Here is a 22065-nt window from a genome sequence, read left to right on the forward strand (position 1 = left end):
ATGGGTCGGGTTGACACATAAACACTTTGTTTTCCCTTTCTTAAACATTTTTGAGATAGAACCTAGATCCACCCTTTCATAAGCATGTGTTGAAAACCATTAACTTAAACTAGTGAAAAATAAAACTGATATTTTAAAGTGTTTGAATGTTTCTAAAGAAAATCATGCATAAAGTTGAAAACAATGATATGTATTTTAGAGGTGTTTGAATGTTTCCAAAGTTATCATTGCAACATTAGCAATCAAATGATTGATTAACACTAAAAATTAACACAAAAAACCAAAAACTAAGCCGTGTAAGACTTGAACCTATGACATTTCAAAGATAAAACAAGGGACTTTCCACCAGACCACATCAACATTAATAGTATGTAAAATAAATGTAAAATAAATCTGGTTAGTCTTTCAAGCACCACTCCTTGTCCATTATAACTAGATACCGCGCTTAGACCGGCCGTTTAAACCTTACTTTTAGGCAGTTTTGACTTGCTCGTTCTTTTCTACTTTAGGATGATAGCTATGTATTTGTGATTCATGGGTCATTGGAAATGGGCCAGTTTGATTCATGAAGTTATTAGCTAAAGTAAATGCATGATGACATTTTCCACGTCCCACACCATCACATTAGTTTTGTTTATTTGCTTTAGTGATGGTTATTTTCTGTGTGTTATTTTTATTTATTTCCATTCCTTAAAACATAGGTAGGTTTATTTTCTTTCACGGTAGGTGGTGACACAAAACGACCAATCTTGAAAGACTACTCTTTCTTTTAAGGATGCCTAACCGCTACACCGATTATTCGTGTGAAGGGGGGGGGGGATGCCTTCTAAAGACTAACGGAGGTGTGCGAAGGTAGGCTCAAGCTAAGATTCTACTCGTGAACGTAATGGTATAAACCTGTTTGACTGTGAGACCGACTGGTCGAATGTTTGTTTGGTATGAGTTAACGGAATGGGCGAGAGAATAGAATGGATGAGGTAATGAAATGGATCATTATCATTTCATTAAGATGTTTGGTTACCATGTGGGATAAAATAAATTATTATTTTGTGTTGTTCGGTATGCTAGTAAAAGCCGGAATAAAATAAAAAGGGTAATGAGTGGTGGTGGTGGGTGGGCAAGCAATAATGGTGGTGGTGATGGCGGGGAGTGGTAGTAAGTGGTGGTGGCGGTTGGCGTCAACGGTGGTGGCGAGAGGGCAATGGGTGGTGTTGGTGAGAGGGTGGTGGAGGTAATATAGTTTGAAAGAAGGATGGAATGAGAAAAAAAACCAAATGGATGAATGGAATAAATTTGAGTTGTTTTAGGGGAATACAATGGACATGGTAATGAGTGATTCCATTTTATTGACCAACCAAACATTTTTTTTTTCATTCACTCACGATGATCCTTTTTATTTCACCTATAATTTTAGTATATCAAATGCTACCTTAATACCTTATTTATATGAAAAGTTGGATGAGTTTTGATGAATGAATATTCTTTTGGTTAAGATTATGAGGTGATCTATTGTTCCTATGTTGGATTATGTGGTGAGTAATTGTTTTCATGCTAATTCAATTCTAGCCACTTGAATGGTGTTATTGGAGCCTAATTGCGGATTAAGTGGCTGGATTATGAGTTGATTTATTGTTTCCATGTTGGATTATGAGGTGAGTAATTATTTCCATGCTAGTTCAAGTCTAGCCACTTGAATGGTGTTTTCGGAGTCTAATTGTGGATCTTAATCCAATTTTAGTTTGTCCTACCATATGTTTATTTTGTGATTATGTATCACAAACAAAGTTAGATCTATCACTTACATTTGATTTCAATTGTCCCATATGTTTATGGTGTGATTATGTATCACAAACAAACGTTAGATCTATCACTTACATTTGATTTCAATTGTCCTACCCGATTAATACTATGATATTACAACATCCGGTATCAGAGCTGAAACAATCTGTTTCGATGTGTACTCATTCTACGTTCAATTTATCCAATTCAAAGAAAAAAAAACCCGGAGATGAATTGTCTAATCGAACGTTGAGCAACTCCTACATGACCAATTTCAAGTATTCGTCGTTGATATGCAAAGGCTTAAAATGAAGTCGTTTCAAAATCAGATTTGGAGGATAACTTATGCAGTCTGAAGAAAAGAAAAGCTATACATAAAATGGGAACAAAAGTACATTGGTTTATTGTCACTCGCAAACCAAAGTTGAATGAGTTGAGCCGTTTTGAGCTCGATTCGAGCCTGTACCTCAAATAAAGCTCGTTTAGTTATCAAACTCGAACCTTGTATGGGAAGCACGTGTGAGCTCGTCAAGCCTTAATAAGCAATGCGTATTCTTAAATTTTATCTTTCTAGACTTCTATGTATTAGTTTTATCTTTAAGCCTTGCACATCGAGCTCGAACCGTGCTTAATCTCGTTAAAAGTTTTTCTCAAAATATATATTTTTTTTTATTAAAAACATATATAAATTATTTAATCAATAATAACGAGCCAAACCCAGTGTAAAAAATATTTAAATATCTCATGAACCAAATTCAAGCTCTCATGAGTCAAAACTACGGGTGCAAACGAGCCGAGCCGAGCCCAAGCTCAACTAGGCTCGAGCTCGGCTCGTTTCGAGCTCTATTTTCAAAGCTCAAGCTCGGCTCGTTTACTATTTATCAAATATTTTTTTATATAATTCTAATTATTTGATAAATTGTTTTCTATTATAATTTTATGTATAAATGAACATATATTATTTAGTTATTTTTTATTTATTTTTTCATAACATTATCTTTATTAATTAATAATTATTAAATATATATATTAAAAAAAATTATATAAATGGCAGGCTCGCGAGCCGGCTCGAGCTCGATAAGTAAAGCTTGGGCTCGGGCTCGTTTATTAAACGAGCTTATTTTTAGGCTTGAGCTCGTGCTCGATAAAACTCGACTCGAATGAGCTTTTTAACGAGGCGGTCTCGAATATCTCGCGAGATCTCTGCTCATTTGCACCCATAGTCAAAACAAGTCGAGCCACCGGTTCCTAACCAATACCCTTCTCTCTTTCTTTTTAATTCAGTAAGGTAAGAAGACAACAATGGCAGCCGGTCTATCCTCTCTCCAAATCCAACCCTCACTTCAATCTCCCATGTTTCATTTCCCACCAAAACTTAATCAATCCCACAAACAATCAACAACCTTAAAATCCCATAAATCCGACAACGGAATCCCATCCGACCAAGTCAAAACCTTAGCCAAATTCAAATCCCGACATAACTTCATCAGAGTCCTCGAAGTATCCCGTAAATCCGACCACCCGTTTGCCGGTTCACGTCTCTTATTACTCGACAAACCCGGCAACATTCACAGCATTTCATTCCTGTTAAAACTATTAACCGGTACTTACTTTGATGTATTCGCTACATTCCCACCTATATTACCACCTGGACCGTTAGGTATACTCGGGTTCGGAGCCGGGTCAGCTGCCAAATTGATACTGGAGCTTTACCCACAAGGGGTTATCCACGGGTGGGAGCTTGACCCGGCTGTAGTATCGGTAGCCAGGGAGTATTTCGGACTGTCGAAGCTCGAACGGCAATACCGGGATAGGCTTATTATACATATTGGTAATGCGTTGAATGCGAATGTGGATTCAGGGTTTGCGGGGTTGTTGGTTGATGTGTTTAGTAACGGGTGTTTGATTCCGGAGCTTCAGGATCCGGACACGTGGAATAAGATGAAGAGGAAGTTGAGGGAAGGCGGGAGGATTATGGTGAATGTGGGAGGGAGTTGTGTGGAACCCGAGGATTCGAGGAGGGATGGGAGGGTGATTGTGTTGGAGACGTTGAAGGCGATGGAGATGGTGTTTCCGGGTGAGGTAAGTGTTTTGAGTCTTGGTAGGAATAAGGATGATAGCTCGATTGCGGTTACGGGCAAATTGCCTGATTTGGATTTGTGGAAGAGTAATGTGGCTAAGTCTTTGAGGTTTTATGTTGATATGTGGAAACCATTTAGTGAATAACATGTTTTTAGGTATAAGTGTGTTTTGTTAGTTGTGACATTTTCTCTGCATACAACGTGTTCGACAAAATGCGTTGCAGAACTAAACTTACAAACTGTTGGTAACTTATTTGATTGCTAGGAAGGTTATAAGGGTGGGTAATAGTTTTGATCAAGTAGACTTGATGATAACGATCATGCGGGCTCTTGCTTGGTGTTTGGGTTAGACCGATTTTAGTCTTTATAGAGATTGGAAGGATACAACAAAGTAGAGAAACTTGGTGTGAGATCGTGACCCCCTTCGGCGGTCAAATAAGTATTTATGTAATTCGGTGTACTCATATGTATATAGGATATAAAATATTAATATGTATGCATGTTGAGAGTTGTAATTAGGGGTATCATGAAAGGAGGAGCGAATGAATCTTCCTTTTGTCTAGTTCAATTGTTCGAATCTCTATAGTCCCGAGCCTAGTCGTTGAATTGGATCTAGAGACACACAATCAACGAGTTCGTGTCTAGAGCTTCTGTTAATCAAAAGCACATAAATTAGGTGGTTCATGTGGTAAGCCAAAATTTTACATTTGGTCTATATGTTAGAAATTATCCACTTGCTCTTAATTGCTCATTCATCCGTCACCCTTTTAGTCCGTGCACGAACCGGTGTAAAAATTTCGTTAAGTTTTGGTAATCGATATCCCAGAGAGTCCTCTGTAGAGAGACACGGGAAACAAAATACGAGAGATTTTTGAAAAATAAGAAATAACTTTAAATAATAGTTTTTTTTAATTATAGGAATGAGGATGAAGAATGGCGGTGAATGTTTTAAGAGTATCCCTATCCATCATTCACCCCCCATCTTTATATTTTTTACAAATCTACTAAAAACTCACTTTATTCCATTCCCCATTTCTTTACCTTAACCTGAATTATAAAAAGTTATTATATATTCTCCATTGAATAATCATGAATGTATAAAAACGAGAAATATAATGAAATAAGTGTTTATGAGTAATATGAGAAATATAAACAAGAAGCTTTGAGCCTTGGTTTTAGCTCAGTACCAAATGTTCATCCCTAATTTAAAGTAACTTGTCATTTGAGACCCGACTTTGGTTTAAATTGCTATGTTTGTTTGAGCCAATTTACGTTAGACAATGTAAATTTACGTTATAGTGTAATGTTGTGTACATTGTGTTATCGAGGGAAGCGACTCCATTTTGAAATGGATTCAGAAAACTTTTCTAGTTGCAACATATCACCATATGAACTTAAGGGTTGCATTTGCTTCTCGGAATATTTTTTTGAGGGAACTGAAATTTATTAACGGAAATGTAATTTCAAAGAATTTGATTATGAAAACATTAACCGACAAGAAGTTTAATGTTGGTTTGGAGTAATAACGATGTCATCAGTTTAAACTAGTTGTTTTACCTGCCCGGTGGACGGGAAAATCAGCGCGGGAATGTGACGAATTGACGATAGTCACATTTTTATATGAATGAGCTGGAAACAGGTCTATATCCGATGTCGTATGAAATTTCACAATAAATGTTAATACATTTTTACAATTAAGTTCATGTGAAATTGAAACCGCCACAACAAAAATCTTACAACGCCTCAAGTGATGAAGATCACATTTATAAGTGTTTATAAAACTAAAAGCAAAAAAATGTTTATCAGCTAGCCCATTCGATCCGAGTCAATCCATCATAACCCAAATTAAAAAAATACATGTTCATTTCCCTTTTACGGTGCTTACGGTTAAATCCATCAGCATCGCTCCAAGCGCTTGGTGTATAGTCATCAACTCATCATCATTGTCTTCAAGTTTTTGGACCATCCCATTCTCTTACGATGTTAGGATTAATTATGATATTATGTGTCGTGGCCCATTTTTCGGCCACTTGTAACATCTCATGCACGTCGATTTGATCATAGCTTACTCTAAGCTCCTTGTCTGCTAAAAGTTCAACTTTCTTCCAATCTTGGTGTGTTTTTTCCACCTGTAGTGAAACATTTCGGATGCTTAGTATACTTGTACATTGGGCATTGTTGACTTGTAAGCTGTGTAAGGTGTACAATATGGATGCATATGAAACACTTAGGTCCGTATTCCAAGTGTACAAGTTGATCAATGTTATTAGTCTTGTACCTTGTGCATCAAAGACTAGTAAAATCATTTAATAACGTCAAAAATCATTTGAAATCCGGTTGAGTTATAAATAAAATAGTAGAACATAACCGGGATAATTTTGGCACATTCTTGAAAAACACGGTTTTGGCATATAACCCGTTATAATGGCAAACATTTACACGTTACTGGGATAATCCGTTAATAACGAATATTGTTCTGGCTTATAACCCGACACCTGTTAATAGAACCAAATTTCTAATCCGTTAATGGATAATTTTGACCCATTAATAATAATAAATATTACCCATTTCCAAGCTAAATATTAGTCGTTAATAAAAAATCTTTTGACCTGTTCTTGAAAAATACGGTTTCGTCACATAAGACGTTTACCTTTTTGACCCGTTTTAAAAAACACAGTTTCGACACATAAACCGTTAATAATACGAAACATTTACACGAAAACTCGTTAATAAAAACATTTTGACCTGTAATTGAAAAAGACGGTTTCAACACAGAACCTGTTAATTATACCTAACCTTTAAACGTTATTGGATAACTTTGGCCCATTAAAAATGAATATTGTTATGCCTCATAGCCCGTTAATATTACCAACAGGTCCAATCTTCGGCACTTAGTATTTAAGTCATTCCTGTTTTTGGAAATACTAATTAGCTTAGAAATATAATTTTGGACAAAAAATCATTTCTGGGTCAACCCGACCCATTACTCACAGGTAGCAATTTCAACCCATTTTACTACCAAATAGACTTTTATTATATGCTTGAATGAAAGTAGCGCTCTGTCTTTATTCCTCGACTTTGCAACAGGCAATGACGATACATGTTCACATGAACTGCTTCATACATCCCCGATTTACCCTCAAACTATCATGTTTAGTAATAATCTGTGAAGTTGATTTTGCTTGTATTCATGGTAAAAAGACATTATAACAGGTTAAGGTGTGGTTGAAAGTTGTTTATCAATATTTTTAATGAAAACTTTTGCTGCTCTAAACTCTTTAACTAAATCAATCATCAAATTCTATTCTGGCATTTAGCTGAGGAGAATTTGGGCTTTTTATATCATCAAAACTTTGATAATTTGAATCAATGACACTAAGAATCTATATAGTCAAGGTATCAATTGGACAAAAGAATAATGTTAGAAAATTAATATTTGCATCTGAAATGCAAAAACTATATATACCTTTAATGCTCCTTCGGCATGGACACAAACTAACAATCTTCTTTCAGTATTTTACAAGATATCATGAAATATAGGTCGGTTTGTGCTCCAATGCACCAAAGTTTTTAAGAAAACCGACCCATGTATCAGTGCATGGGTCGGTTTGTGCTCCAACGGACCGAAAACTGAAATTTTGATTTTATTTATTTGATTATTATAGGAGAGGGGTACAATTCGGTACCCGCCTTTTGAGGTTTCGGGTTCCGTACTGTTCGATACCGGTATTCTACCGATTTTTTTCTTCAGTACAGTACGGGTATTGAACCACAAGTTCGTTTTATAAAAAAATAAAACTTAAGCGTCGGTTTTTGTAAATTTTTGTAAATAACTTAAAACTGAAAGTAAAAAAAAAGGTGAAATCTATAAGTTTGGTTGAGGTTTTAGTTACATGCAAAATTCAAATGAAATGAAACCAAAAGTTTGGTTTTTATGAATACATTAATTCTTCGGTTTTTGCTCATAATTGTACATAATTTATAATTAATGGTAAAAAATTAAATTTGGTTAGGTTCGGTTTAGTTACTCGCAAAACTGAAACCGAGCCAAATATAAAATCAGACTGCAAATATAAGAAATTCAGTTCCTGTATGGTTTGGTTGTATTTACACACAAAACTGAAGCTGAACCAAAAGTTCGGTTATTTTTAAACAAAAAACTAAACCGTCAATTTTCAACACTTTTTTATGTAACTCACATTTCAAAGCAAAAAAAAGCAATGAAATATGTTAGTTCGGTTTGATACGTTGTTTCAGTTTTAGTTATAGGAAAACCAAAACTGAACCAATGGGTCGGTTTTTATGAAAGCATAAAGGCTAAGCTTTTGATTTTGTAAATTATTACAAGTAATTTAAAATTCGGAAATTTTGTAGGAAACTTATAACTCGGAGGTACTCTTACTTGAACGAGACTCCTGACAAAAACAAATGTAGATAAGGGTTGTAGGGGATATGTTTCATCCGCGATTGGTCCCACACCTTTCTTGTTAACATAGTAAGGATAGTCTTTTTCGGGAAACTTAATTTCCAATTTCACAGTGAGGCCATTTTCTTGAGCTAGGCCTCTAATATTTAGTCGGTCGTTTGGTGTGGTTGCTTTAACCGTCAAGTGTATTTCCCCATTTTCATTTAGAATAAAAAAAGCATCAACTAAAAAAGAGGTTAAAAAAAATCTTGGTGGCCCTGCAAAAAACAACTTATAAATTTTTTAGCATCAAGCCTAGCAAAACGAGGGCGGAGTCACGGTCTTGCTTTTTAAGAAAACGGTTCATTTTATAAAAGGGCTGTTTTGGCCCGAATCTGACATTGTGTGTGCGGGTGTTTTTTTTTTCACTCGGTCCAAAAGTTTTAAACCAGAATCACAAACTCAAAAAACTTTTTTGAAAAACAAAAATATCGGTTTTCAATATAAGCCCAAACCGACCCACGCACGGTCGCACACCTCTAATTAATTGGAGGTGTAAGAGGGCTCATTTTGACCTGTTTCATATGATTTTTTTCACCTTGGTTAAAAACTGAATGGTCTAAATATTTGGGGGTGTGTGTAGGTTGGTTTGAGCTTAAACTGAAAACTGAAAACTGAAAACCGAGATTTCTGTTTATGAAAAATGATCAGTTTCGGTTTTGTGATTCAGGTTTAAAACTTTTTGGTCGAATAAAATTTGGTCCATTTTGACACAATTTCGGTTTTGTAATTCAGGTTTAAAATTTACTGGTTTAGAATGACCCAAATTAGAGTCCAGCGGGGTCTGGTTGGTCTTAAACAGACATTTTGGTTTTCGGTTATGTTTAGGTTTAAAACTTTTAGGTTGATTAGAGATTGTTGACAAAGTAAATTTGGTTATTAATGTTCTTGTTATTATATAATTAATTGATTATAATTACTCCTAAGGGTGCAAACGAGCTGAGTCCGAGCTTTGCTAGGCTCGAGCTTGGCTCATTTACAGAGCTCGAGCTTGTTTAATCTCTAATTTTAAAGCCTAGGCTAGGCTCTTTTACTATCTGTTAATTAATTTTTAAATATTTATAATTGTGTGTGTGTATTATAAAAGTTATATAGTTAATAGGCTCGTGAGCTAGCTCTTGTGTTAACACCTCTTGTGTTTCTATTACCCGATACTTATGATATTCGATACATGTTTATGTTTCATGTTCATTTTGAGGCGTCTTTTTTTTTTTTTTAACTGAAAGGACCATAACTTGGTAAGCCAGAAGACCTATTATAACCTTCACCTTTAAAACCCAAACCTTATATTTTCATGAAAAACCTTTGATGCTAGGTTGTTCTTGAGTTTATCATAATTCATAAGTGCTTGATGATAAAAAAAAATTTAACCGTTAACTTTCGCTATGGTATCAAAATTACTTTAAAGCCTTCCGTTGACACCTCTTGTGTTTCTATTACCCTAAACTCAGCCCGATATACACACTTAACCATGTATCAAATATTAAACTGCACTTCAAAGAAATATACATTATTTGTAATTTCTAATTTTTAACAAATTATAAAATACCATGTATTATATTTTTAAGATGATGATGATGATGATGTGATGTATTAACATCTTCAATTTTGATGCAAGTATATAGGTATTAACATAGGTTTAAGCTAATCTCAGATAATACTCCACACATCCTAAACTTATGATAATTTTATAGTTATTCTCAGAAACATATGATAAACTTGTAACCTAAGGACGGAGGTTGTCGTCCCACACTCCTCTAAGTCCCTTACATCGCGCACCACCGTAATCTTTCAGTTTCCCTTTCATAAAGCAGTGGTGTCGTCCATATCTCCCCTAAACCATGTTTTATATATAAAGTAGAAACTAATTTCTTCACATAAAACATTGAGGTTTTACACTGACCAACAGTGGTTATACAGAAAGCATTGGCTTACTCAGGGAAATGAAGTCTTCAAGAACTAAATATATTAAATATGACAGAAACTATATTATTAATTAAATAACATAAATGATACGCTGGATCGCAAGTCGCAAACTGTTTAGTATATAAAATGCCAAACAAGTAAAAGAAGATTAGCTTAAAAGGAAGGCGGGTCGAAAGTCCCCAAAATGTGAACGAAACCATTAAATTTCACATTCATATTTAACAACCTAATTATTTACATAATCATAAGTTTTATAACTATATGTATTTTGGGTCAACCCAACCCGTACTAAAAAATTGCACTTTTTGACACGAACCATATAACTTCACAATCTTGTTGATCTAATCAACGTCTGCGTTGAAGAACCATCATTGCATTTTGCAGCAATTCCCTGGCTTTCCTATCTGGCGAACATCCACTAGCCTCCATATCTTTATACACTATAGGCACCTTATCAAACTCCTTAGCTCTTATCAAAGCTTTCATAATAGTAGTGTAGGTAACCACATCTGGACTTACACCCTTCACAATCAACCAAGAGTACATTAGCATAAACAGCTCCAAGTTTAAGATGTTTTATTATGTTTATAACAGACAAAAGGACATACGCTTTCTTTTATGTGCTGATATACCGAGAGCGCCTCCAAGTGTCGTCCAGCAATGCCAAACGCATTGATCAATACATTAAGCATAATAAGATTCGGTTCGATTCCTTCACGTTCCATCAACTGGAGAACTTTAACAGTTTGCTCACACAAACCCTGTGTAACAAAGTCGCATCAAATTTCCAAATGTATGGTTATTTAATTATTTTCAAGCATTATATGACAACATAAATACAAAAACACTTGCCAGTTGGGCATAGGCGTTTGCGAGCACACAAAAGATTCTAGCTGACAATGGAACACCTTCGAGTTTTAATGCATTTATGCACTCTTCTGCATCTTCAAACCTCCCATACTGCCCGTAAATATCAACCAAAACCGCATAAATGAGCTCGCTTTGTCGATGACCTCCATGTTTCAAACGCTCAAACGTTTTCTCGATTACATCCCACTTCCCCTGTTCACCTAACCGACTAATGATGGTAACAAAGATACTCGGGTCAGGATACAACCCCTGTGCTTGCATATCACCAAACAGTTTAAGCGCATTCGTGAGATCACCGTGCTTGCAATGCCACCGGATCAAAGAATTCCACGTACTGATATCCGGAGTAACCCCTTCTTGCAGCATTTTATCAAACACGTGGCGTGCGTCTCCTAATTCACCCGATTTCCCCAACGTGTCAATAACACTATTAAAAATCTTCTTGTCAAGAACAACCCCATTATTTCTAATTTCCGCTACAACGTTCGTAGCCTTCTTCCACATTCCATTATCCCTATAAAGCTCAATAATCCTACTATACACAAACGAATCCGGTTCAAACCCGTCTTTCCTCATATCACTCACAACTTTCCAAGAATCATTTAACCGTCCCGCACTCGCGTAATACCCAAGAAGAACCTCATACGTTTCTCGATTCTTAAACACACCCATATCATTCATGAACACGATAACACTCTCAGCAGGTTTTAAAAGCCCTCTTTTTAAAAACCCTTTTAGTAATACATTATAAAGTTTTAGCCTTGGATGAAACCCTAGAGCTACCATTTCTTGAAGAATTGCTTCGGCTTCTGAAGTCCTGCCGGCAGTTGCAAGTGCTGTTAATAGATGAGTGTAAGAACCATAACTCAATTGAAACCCTAGGGCTTCTATTTGGGAAAGAAAGTCCATTGCTTTATCGATGTTTCCTGATTCACATAGCGAACATATGTATCGGTTGGATCGCTCCGGCGAGAGCTCTTGGCCGGTTGTGTTGTTAATTGCATTTTCTAAGGACTTTGGTCTGTAGAGGTTTGGTGGAATTGAGAATTGGAATGATTTAGGGTGAGTGATAACGAGTCCATGTTTAATGGAATTGGAATACAATACGGTGGTTGCATCTCCTCTGTTTGAATGCAGGAACTGCATGTGGAATTGCAGTGTTAACTGCCGCAGTTGAGCGGCGGATGATATCGTCGGAGAGTTGAAGTTAAGAGGATTGGAACCGACGATGGTGATGACGTGGTGTATCTTTTAGCCGAAAAAACTGAACCGGAAAAACCAAACCGAATTAGAAACTGGCGGTTCGGTTTTGTATTTTGTTAAGAACCGAAAAAAACGAACCGAACCAAAATAACCAAAAATTGAAATAACCATAATATCTTAACCGTAACTCTGTAACCATTAAAGCAAAATCTACCGATAACTATTTGTTTAGTTCTAACATATAGTTAATAATAACTATATTTTGTTTCTAGATATGGTTAATAAATAATAGTACTAGGTTTTGATTTGAATTTAAATGTATCTTTTATTAACTTTTAATGTTTGAAGTCCAAATATTCAATATTTTATTAATCATTAGTTTATAAAAAATATATCATGCTCAGTTTCAATTTAGGGGTGGCAGTCTTGACCCAAACCCTTTCAAATGAGTCAATTTGAGTTGTTTTAAAAGTTAAATGAGTTGGTTTGGGTAAAAGGTTTTAAATAAATGGGTCAAAATGAGTCATTTGAAATTCCATCTTTTACATTCGGGTCAAAATGGGTCGACAAGTTCAAAGAAATGGGTCGATGTGGGTTAGTGTCCTAAGGAAATGTGACAGGCTTCGGATCGGAACGGGTTTTCGTACAAGACAGGTTTCGGCACGAAACGGGTTTCAGATCGGAACGGGTTCGGTTCAGGTTTCAAGTCAACACGAGTTTTCACCCGTGACGTGTTGGGTTTTGGTTTCTTTTGTTTCTTTTTGTTCGATTCCGGACTCGTTTTTGTTCGTTTTTTCAGCTATGTTTTTGTTCGGATTGAATTCTTTTAGTTTCGTTTTGATTGATTTTTTCGATTTCGATTGATGTGGTCCGGTTTTGACTTTTTGTTTCTTTGTTTCATTTTCGTCGATTCTTTCGGTTTCGGTTCGATTCTAGCTGGTTTTTTTATGGAACGAGGACAACGTAGGAAACATTTTTGTTTTACTTTTTTTTTATGATTTATATTTTGAGTTATAATTTTGAAATATTATTATTTTTGAATATTTTTTTGAGGGTTTTTAATCTTAATAGAAAACTCCTCAAAAAAAATTCAAAAAAAATAATAAAAAAAAATCATAACTTAAAATATAAATAAAAAAAGAAAAATCTAAAAAAACCACAATGTTTCCGCCATTATTCTCGTTCATAAAAATAAAAAAATATAAAAATAAAAAAAAAACCTCAAAACCCGGTTCGACTCTAACCTATTCTGACCCAAACCAAAACAACCTTTTTATTAATTGACCTGTTCTGACCCAAACTCATTCTGACCCAAACTCGTTTTGACCCATGACTCATTTCAAACCATTACTCGTTCCACCCAACCCAACCCAACCCATTTGCCACCTCTAGTTTCAATATCCTGGGTTTTTTGCCCAAAAAGTTTTGGCTCGATTAGCAAAATAGAAAAAACCTCATCCAAAAACCGAAAACCGAAACCAAATTGTTTTTAAAAAACATAAAACCAAAAGTTTGGTTTTCAGTTCGGTTTTAGTCAAAAACCACACCGAATCGCACCACGAACACCCATAGCCGAGACATTGATAAAACCCCAGCGTTGTGGTGAGGAGTCGGGGCGTATTTAGTCTATGTCGGTTACGTGCCATAATTCCACAAGATACCAATGAAGGTTTGCTCGATAAATCATAATAAATCTCATGAATGTTGTTAAATTCGTGTGTATTTTAAAAAAAGAAAAGAGGCAGATTAAAAAACATGAACCCAAAACCATGACAATCGTACAAAACATAAATAATAAGTCTTTACCCAAAACATAACCATAAAAAAAAGGACTTTCTCAATACCAAATATGAAGACAGAGAAGGAACTAAGATATGTGTACCTCATTAATCTCGGTTGCCCTTTGCCTCTGAAAGATGATGATTGTGAGGTTATTATAAAATGACTAAAACAAAGAACTCAACCAACTTGTTTCCTATGGAAATAAAACAACAACATAGAAGATTACTAGTGTATGGATTGGTGGCTAGATCAGCAGTAGGGTTTTGTTGACAAGATAGACACTAATAAGTAATAGCACTAAAGCCCATCAATTTTTATTTAGTCAACACATACACTTGTTTTCACAAATACCATCAGCTCCTTCAAAATCCTATCTTGTTCACAAAGTTAGTATAAACTCCCATCCCATGTATTCATTTTGATTTCTTTTTATTTGAGTTACGTTTTTTTATCACAGTATGTTTAATTGTTTAATTTATTTATGTTTTTTATTTAATTTATATTTTATTTGAATTATGGTTTTGTTTTTTTATTAAAATCCAAAAGCGTTATATGGTAGTTGAGGGTAAGTGTTTCCATTGATTTCGAATGTTAGAACACTTGAGGGTAGAAATAAGGTGACATGCAAGATTGGTTGGGGTTAACGTAGTACCCATGAATAGAGGTGAGCAAGATAATGGTCGGTTGAAAAATGAATTAACGGTGTTCAAAAATTTTGTACAAACACTAAAACAAAATAACTACACAGACCGTTTATTTGTAGTTAACCGAAACCATGCTTAACAATTCGGTTCAAAAGTTAAAAACCAACTGAAACGTCTCTGCATTTTATGCCATCAAGCTTGTACCATTTTAGTCTTAATATTTCCCTCAAATATTAAGTTGATAAACCTCAAAATATAAAACTAAACACACTTAGATTACATATTTTTACCACACAATTTTGAAAATATCAACCAACCAGCTTTGTTTTACCGAAAGTCAACAATTCCCTAGACTGGGTTTAGAAACAACTAAGCATATGTTATGATTTAACGAGCATTGCATACAACGAACAATGTTTCAGAAACCAGCGTTCGATGCAGACCAATTACACGTATATGCATTTGACAATCTGAGTCATTAAAAGTTAAAACAAAGCACAACCCATTGCCAATGCATGCCGAATATGATAAAACTTATTTAATCTACACAGAAAGACAATATATCTAATGATCTAAACACCAAAGTTGACTCCACCAAGAAACATAAAAACGAACCGGCTCAACTAGTTGTACTCTACCAATGAGCTTTGGAACCAAGCGGAACCGTATTAGTTCCTGAAATCGCACCTCGGCCCCCACCTCCTCTGCCTCTAGATCTAAAGCTCCCACCAGAACCTGCAACAAAACAAATGACATTTTATATTTTAAAACAGCATTAACTAAATAATATGAATTGGTGTGAATATATTCAAACTACCTCCAGGGCCCATGGACCGGGTCATAGAAGATAACGCAACAGGAACGGCTTGACCGGCTTCTTGAAGGATATTAACAAGCTCTCTAGCATGCTTAACATTTGAATGAGTGAAAAACGTAACGGCGATCCCCTTGGCTCCTGCACGACCGGTTCGTCCTATCCTATGAACATAATCTTCAAGGCTTGTTGGAAAATCATAATTGATGACACACTTTATGCCCTTCACATCTATGTTTAACATAAGGAATTAATATTAGAAGAATACAAAACATAACAAATGTAAGTTTAAAACCTGGGATGAAATGGCAACCTTATCCCTGCATTTATAAGATCTACAAAGATCATTCATTACCTCTACCTTTTGCAGGGATAAGGAGCAGCAACCACCACTACCTCCGCCAAAAATCCATATTCATAACCAGTATCTAACTTTTGTTTGTACGAGTCAACCGGACTGTCACGACCACCAACCTCATAACCGTGTTTGGGCAGCGATAACTTCTAAAGATGAAGGGTAAAACAGTAAAACCAGAACGAGTTCAACCAACATAAGCTGCCATACGTGTACTTCCTCCTTATGTTTCCCTTGGTTGCTTTGAAGAATGGATACCAACCACATGAATGTGAAGTAACCATAACACGCTCAGAAAACCTAGTAAATCCTATGTACATGGCATTCTACTTGCATCCTAAATCTATTTGTCCTCCGTTAGCTCGGTAAAGGTTTCTAACACAAATGCAAATGCACAAAAACACACATTGAATACCAGATGTTTTAAGAATTATTTGTCATGCATCGTCAGGTAGCACATAACCTATTAACTGATCAAACATAAGTGATAAGTGCAACGAATTCATGTCACCACATATTCTAATACTTTAAAGTTGCATTAAACCTTCGAAAACGCACACTTGTTTAAATTTAAAAAAAAAACCTAATTTACATGTCCACTAAACTAGACCCCTTGTATAAGCCACATAACTTAACAAAGCCAACTCTAGATGAGCAACTGTAAGGTCTTCTATAAAATTAAACACCTACAATCTGCTTTGTTAAGTTTCATTGTTGATAAATTAAGAATCAATTTAGTGAATACAATTAACTCAAGTTTGTCACTCACAAGTCACAACTATAACTCTTCAGTGTAAGCAGAAAGAACTCAAGCCTGACACTAATAACTAGTTAACTACAACTTTAACTTTATGTTTGAATCAAGTAAAGTAAGAGTACAGACATATAATGTAAGCATATAGATTTCAAACCCAAGGGTAAAGACAGAAATTCCTAAACTAACTTATCAGTATTTGAAACATATTAGATCATTCAAACTATAAAATATGTACTTTTTTAATGCGTCTAGTTATTATTGGTTGGATTCAGTTAATCGCGACTAAATAGCACAGATCAATGAGCATAATGAACTATGACCGACCCACAGCATGCGCTTAACTTCTTTTTTGTGTTCTTTAGCAGCCCTAGTAAAATATTCTTAAGGTATGGGGTTCTGCTGCAAACTATATCAGCGAGCTGTTTTTCCTAACCCTTCATGCCAATAGGAAACTACATTCTAAGAGAAAAGACACAGTACTGAAGCTAAACAATTCCATCTCACCAACAACCATTTCTCGCAACGATTGCACGTCCTTTTCGCACCCAAACCACAAATTATATTCACAGGTAAGTAGACAGCAGCCGGCGACTCCCATTTGTTAGTGATTACGTGACCTACAAAGACTAAACTTCCTAAGTCCTAACAGGCTAACACAGAGTGATTTTACCAAGACCACGGGCAGCAACATCAGTGGCTGTCATTATAAGACTCCTGCCACTTTTAAACTCAGCCAACACCCAATCCCTTTCATCTTGGCTTTTATCACCATGGATAGATAATGCAGGCCACCCATCCATTCTAAGTTGTCGTGTAACTTGATCACATCCTTTCTTTGTTTCCACAAATATAAGAATTCTGTTTCCATCCATCATTTCTTTCAGCAGTTTCACCAGCCTACATGAAGTTTTTTAAATCAATAACCCCAAAAAAGAACTGTTTGCATTAAAATGCTACCAATTTATACCTAGTATACTTTTCCACATCTGTTACAACTTCAACAATCTGATTTATTGACTGATTCGCTTTCAGCGCAGGTGATCCAATGATAACCTATATAGTTGAGTTTTAAAAAAAAATGAAATAAGCAAATTAACATGAAAAAAATAATAATAATTTCATCACTGGATTGTAAAGATGCAAAATATTAACCTTGTATGGATTGCATAGAAACTGTCTTGCTAAACTCTCAACCTCTTTAGGCCATGTTGCACTCCAATAAAGAGTCTGCCTGTCGGGTCTGATCTGTGGAACATAAAGCACACCCAAAATTTAGCATAAACAATGAAATATAGTTTTACAAAAGTTTAGTTACTTTAAATCATACCTGTGATAAAATTTTCCTGATTTGAGGCTCAAATCCCATATCTAACATACGATCAGCTTCATCCAAGACAAGGTAAGTCACTCTCTTCAAGTTTGTATGACGGGCTTCTAACATATCAATTAACCGACCCGGTGTGCCAATAACAATCTCCACCCCTGCATTAAAGTGTTATATTGTCTTGTAAATGCCTCTGTATATTGCAAAAGCATTTTAAATTGGATGAATTGACAATTACAGTACCTCCTTGAAGATCACGAATCTGTGGTCCCTTAGGAGCACCACCGTATATGCAAGTGCTTCTTATTCTAGAATGTGCCCCGAACTTTCCAGCTTCTTGTTGGATTTGTACAGCCAGTTCTCGAGTAGGAGCCAATACTAGCACAATTGGACCATCTCCTTGAGCTAAATATAACAAAGAACAGAATTAACATGCATGAAATCTCAAACAAAATCAGCCACAAATTATATACTAACCCAATGGAGGTTGTGCAGCAACATGAACCAACGCAGGCAACAAATATGACAAAGTCTTGCCAGAACCGGTCTCAGCTATCCCAATTAAATCTCTTCCCTTTAAAGCCATAGGCCATCCTTGAGACTGAATCGGTGTCGGCTCAACAAATCCCAGACTAGATATAACTTCTAGACAATAAGCTGCCAAATAAAAACCATTAGTTGATTGATAAACATTTCTGACATAATAAGCAGTTTCAAGACGAATAACACTTACCAGGAAAACCTGCCTCGTGAAACATTCGGACTGGTTTCGGGACATCATTACCTTCAACAGTAATTTCCCTCCTACCACGATACATTGCCACCTCATGGTCAGGCATGGCACTTACAGACTGAGACTCAATGTAGAAATTCTTCTCAAATGGTACCAAGTTGCCAAAATCCTGTTTCGGTAACGTTATACTATCCAAATCTCCTTTCGAGCCACCACTTCTTCCACCTCTCCCACCGCCACGACCACCATCAAAACCCCTACCGCCACCTCGTCCACCATCAAAACCCCTACCACCACCTCGTCCACCACTACTAAACCCCCTCCCTCCACCCCGTCCTCCACCGCTAGACCCTCTCCCTCCGTCACGTCCACCACCACGATGACCTCCGTCACGCCCACCTCTTCCACCACCACCGCCTCTTCTCCCGCCACGACCAGAATCAAAACCTCTACCGCCTCTGCCACCGCCACCTCTACCACCATCAAATCCTCCTCTGCCACCGCCTCCACCCCTACTTAATCCCCTCCCTCCTCTCGCACCACCACCAACACCGATATTAAAACCTCCTCTAACTCCAGGCTCAAAAGGAGGATATCCATTTCCTAAAACGCCTCTTCCCGCGCCTACAAAAGGAGGTGGTACCACCGGTGGACCTCGAAACGGAGCCGGTCCACCAGGAGCATAACTCATAGGAGCACCGGGCGGCGGAAATCCGGCCATAGGTGGTGCTCCAATAAAAACACTGCCACATTCAACATGCCATAACAATTCAATACATACATAATAACAAAACAATTGCATCACAACTAGTAATAACAATTAACAATTAACAATTAACAATCAACAAACTACATAACAAATGCACGTATATATTGGTTCGTATACGAAAGATCTATAATAATAATACGGTTACCTCCGACGCTGATGGTATGAGCCGGCATCGGCAACTCTGTCGTCGTAATGATTCATTGCTGATTGAATTAGAGATTGAATTGATGCCTAATTTTAGGGTTAGGGCTTTGAAAACTGCTTCAGGCTTTGACCGCTTAACAGAATGAATGAATGAACGAAACAAGAAGATATTTTGCTTGATTCACTCTTTTTTTTCCTGGGAACTAAACTCTTTTAGATATTTTGTTTTGTTGTGTGTTTATTGAGTTATTGATATATGTTTGTTAAAGTTGAGATGAAAATAAGCGGCGGATTCAGAAAATTTTTTTAGGTAGTGCACTACTTTTAGAGTCGGGATAAAAAATTTCGGGTTAGTTCGAAGTTTGGGTCGGTTCAATGGTTCGGGCGAAGTTCATTACATAACAAAAATGCGATAAAATAATAAAAAAGACACTGTCATTAGAAACTAATAATTACAAACTAACAAATTAAAACTAAGATTTAACAAATAACTTAACAATTAACACCATCAAGAACAATTAACATTTAACAAATGAATCGAACTTACCTTCACAATGGGAGAATTTGAGGAAGAGTAGCAAGGCAGGAAGAAGGAGCAACGAACCAACGGTGGCGTGTGGTCGGCCGAAAAAGTGGCAGCGGTGGTCAGGAACAACATTCAGGCGGTGGTCTAGTAGTGGCGTGTCGTGTGCGTCAATGGAGTATGAAGAGGTTAATAGGGGAGAGAGGCAGGCGTTTGTGTAACTAGGGATGAGCAACTTAACCGTCATAACCGTTTAGCCGAGCCATAACCGACATAACCGAACCGATTTTAACCGATAACCGACATAATCGGTGGTTCGGTTTAGTGAATTTTCAAAAACCGCCAAATATGGGTTGGTTTTGGTTAAAGATAATTCAAAACCCGCCATAACCGATCCGGCCCATTTATTTAACCCATAATATATTTGAGGCTAACTTCCACCGAAAATATGATCGGAATACACCATTTTGATGGTTGTTCAACGTTTGTTATTGAGTTAACTTGGAATTTCATTGTTGGATTATATGTTGTCGTTTTTTTTAAATATATGGTATTAGTATTATGGAATATATATTTTGTTGGAACATGTAATGTCATTTTTTTTGTAATATTTGGTACCAAAATTTTAACCGTAGATACATTGTTTTGGTTATGGTTAACCGACCCAAACCGACTCATTATAACCTTCAAAACCGATTAACCGAAACCGCCATAATGGATCGGTTATGGTTATGGATATCCATTAAACGCCATATCGGTTATGGTTATGGGTTTGGCTCAAAACCGCCCCAAGCCGACTCATGCACACCCCTATGTGTAACTGTGTGTTTTATAAAACCCTAAAATTGATATAAGCTAGGTTGAGTTAGAAAAAAGAAAGTTCGGGCGCACGGAATCGAACCCATGACCTCCAACTTACAAAAGCACCAACTTACCAGCTAGACCAACACCTATATTGTTAATCAAGTGGTTCATTCCTAATTTATAAGGTGGTTCAGTCTAATTTTTCTATATATCAATACACTATTATTTCGAAACTTGGGTGGTTCCACGAACCACCCACTTGTTAGCTAGACCAGCCCATGGTTCAAATATGTGATCTTCTAAAGCTATAAAGTCGTAAGAAGGGTATCAAAATGACTTCGATTAATTCAAAGTAATGGTACTGGAATTGTCTCGTCGGACTCTATGATATTAGATTTTAGGTTTCTTTTTTCCAATTTCTAGCTTTTTTTTAGAAGGCCAACGAATCCTTCAACTGAGATACTGGTTAAATTCACCACATCAGGATACATTCTTCTTACGATCCGAGGAAAACCCTCACCTAAAGCCAACGTTGTGAACACTAGCCCGAAGGCACGGCAGTGCGGTGAGGTAAAACCCATTAAGTTCAAGGATCCAACTAGAAAACGTCACATACTCGCCTAATCTCTCAGAATCAGTTTGGTGTCGTCAAAACTAAATGATGGGAGCATGAATCAAACCTTAGTCACATGAACACCAAGTCTCGTCCTTACCACTCCACCACGAGCCTATTGGCTGATTTCTAGCTCTTAGATTTTAAAACTTTGGTTTAGATCTCAGTGTTAATGTTTATTTATCAATGCGTTTTTGTTTATTTTCGTCATTGTGTCTTTTATTATCGACATTGTGTTATATCCATTAACATATTGTTATATTTGGTCGATATTGTGTTAAATTTTGTGATCCATTATGTTTTTGTATTAGGAAACCACATAGGATAACTTAACCCATGCATGTTTATTTTTCAAAAGTTTTATAAAACTTAGATCTGGATCTTAAAAGAACCAAATTACGTATAATGACTTCCTAATAGTAACCAAATTGTTGGCAATGCTAATCAAACTACGCATAATGATAAACCTAAATTTTTAA

General features: G+C 36.3%; 3 protein-coding genes across 4 annotated transcripts; 1 reads left to right on the top strand and 2 right to left on the bottom strand.

The window, feature by feature from the left end:
- Positions 1-3006: 3006 nt before the first annotated feature.
- LOC143592018 (uncharacterized) lies at positions 3007-4375 on the top strand. The gene has a single exon (XM_077072039.1). It carries the CDS (start codon positions 3082-3084, stop codon positions 4003-4005), a length of 924 nt encoding a protein of 307 aa, XP_076928154.1. The 5' UTR covers positions 3007-3081; the 3' UTR covers positions 4006-4375.
- A 6160-nt stretch (positions 4376-10535) lies between these two features.
- LOC143592019 (uncharacterized) lies at positions 10536-12267 on the bottom strand. Its single transcript, XM_077072040.1, has 3 exons — positions 11104-12267; positions 10860-11012; positions 10536-10773 (listed from the first exon to the last, which is right to left on the bottom strand). The coding sequence occupies exons 1-3, from the start codon at positions 12265-12267 to the stop codon at positions 10597-10599; spliced, it is 1494 nt and encodes a 497-aa protein (XP_076928155.1). The 3' UTR covers positions 10536-10596.
- Positions 12268-15266: 2999 nt separating this feature from the next.
- LOC143592013 (DEAD-box ATP-dependent RNA helicase 20-like) lies at positions 15267-19799 on the bottom strand. 2 transcript variants are annotated; one of them, XM_077072037.1, is made up of 10 exons: positions 19648-19799; positions 18734-19476; positions 18478-18657; positions 18244-18405; positions 18004-18158; positions 17829-17921; positions 17644-17729; positions 17347-17573; positions 15568-15795; positions 15267-15485 (listed from the first exon to the last, which is right to left on the bottom strand). In XM_077072037.1, the coding sequence occupies exons 1-10, from the start codon at positions 19701-19703 to the stop codon at positions 15385-15387; spliced, it is 2031 nt and encodes a 676-aa protein (XP_076928152.1). In that variant the 5' UTR covers positions 19704-19799; the 3' UTR covers positions 15267-15384. The 2 variants fall into 2 exon arrangements, with proteins under 2 accessions (XP_076928152.1, XP_076928151.1); XM_077072036.1 differs by lacking the exon at positions 19648-19799 and having other exon boundaries at positions 15346-15485; positions 18734-19574.
- Between the last annotated feature and the right edge of the window lie 2266 nt (positions 19800-22065).

Source organism: Bidens hawaiensis, unplaced genomic scaffold, assembly GCF_021521415.1.
Source record: "Bidens hawaiensis isolate Kalapana, Puna unplaced genomic scaffold, B.hawaiensis_p1.1 tig00040272_1, whole genome shotgun sequence".
Lineage (NCBI taxonomy): Eukaryota > Viridiplantae > Streptophyta > Magnoliopsida > Asterales > Asteraceae > Bidens > Bidens hawaiensis.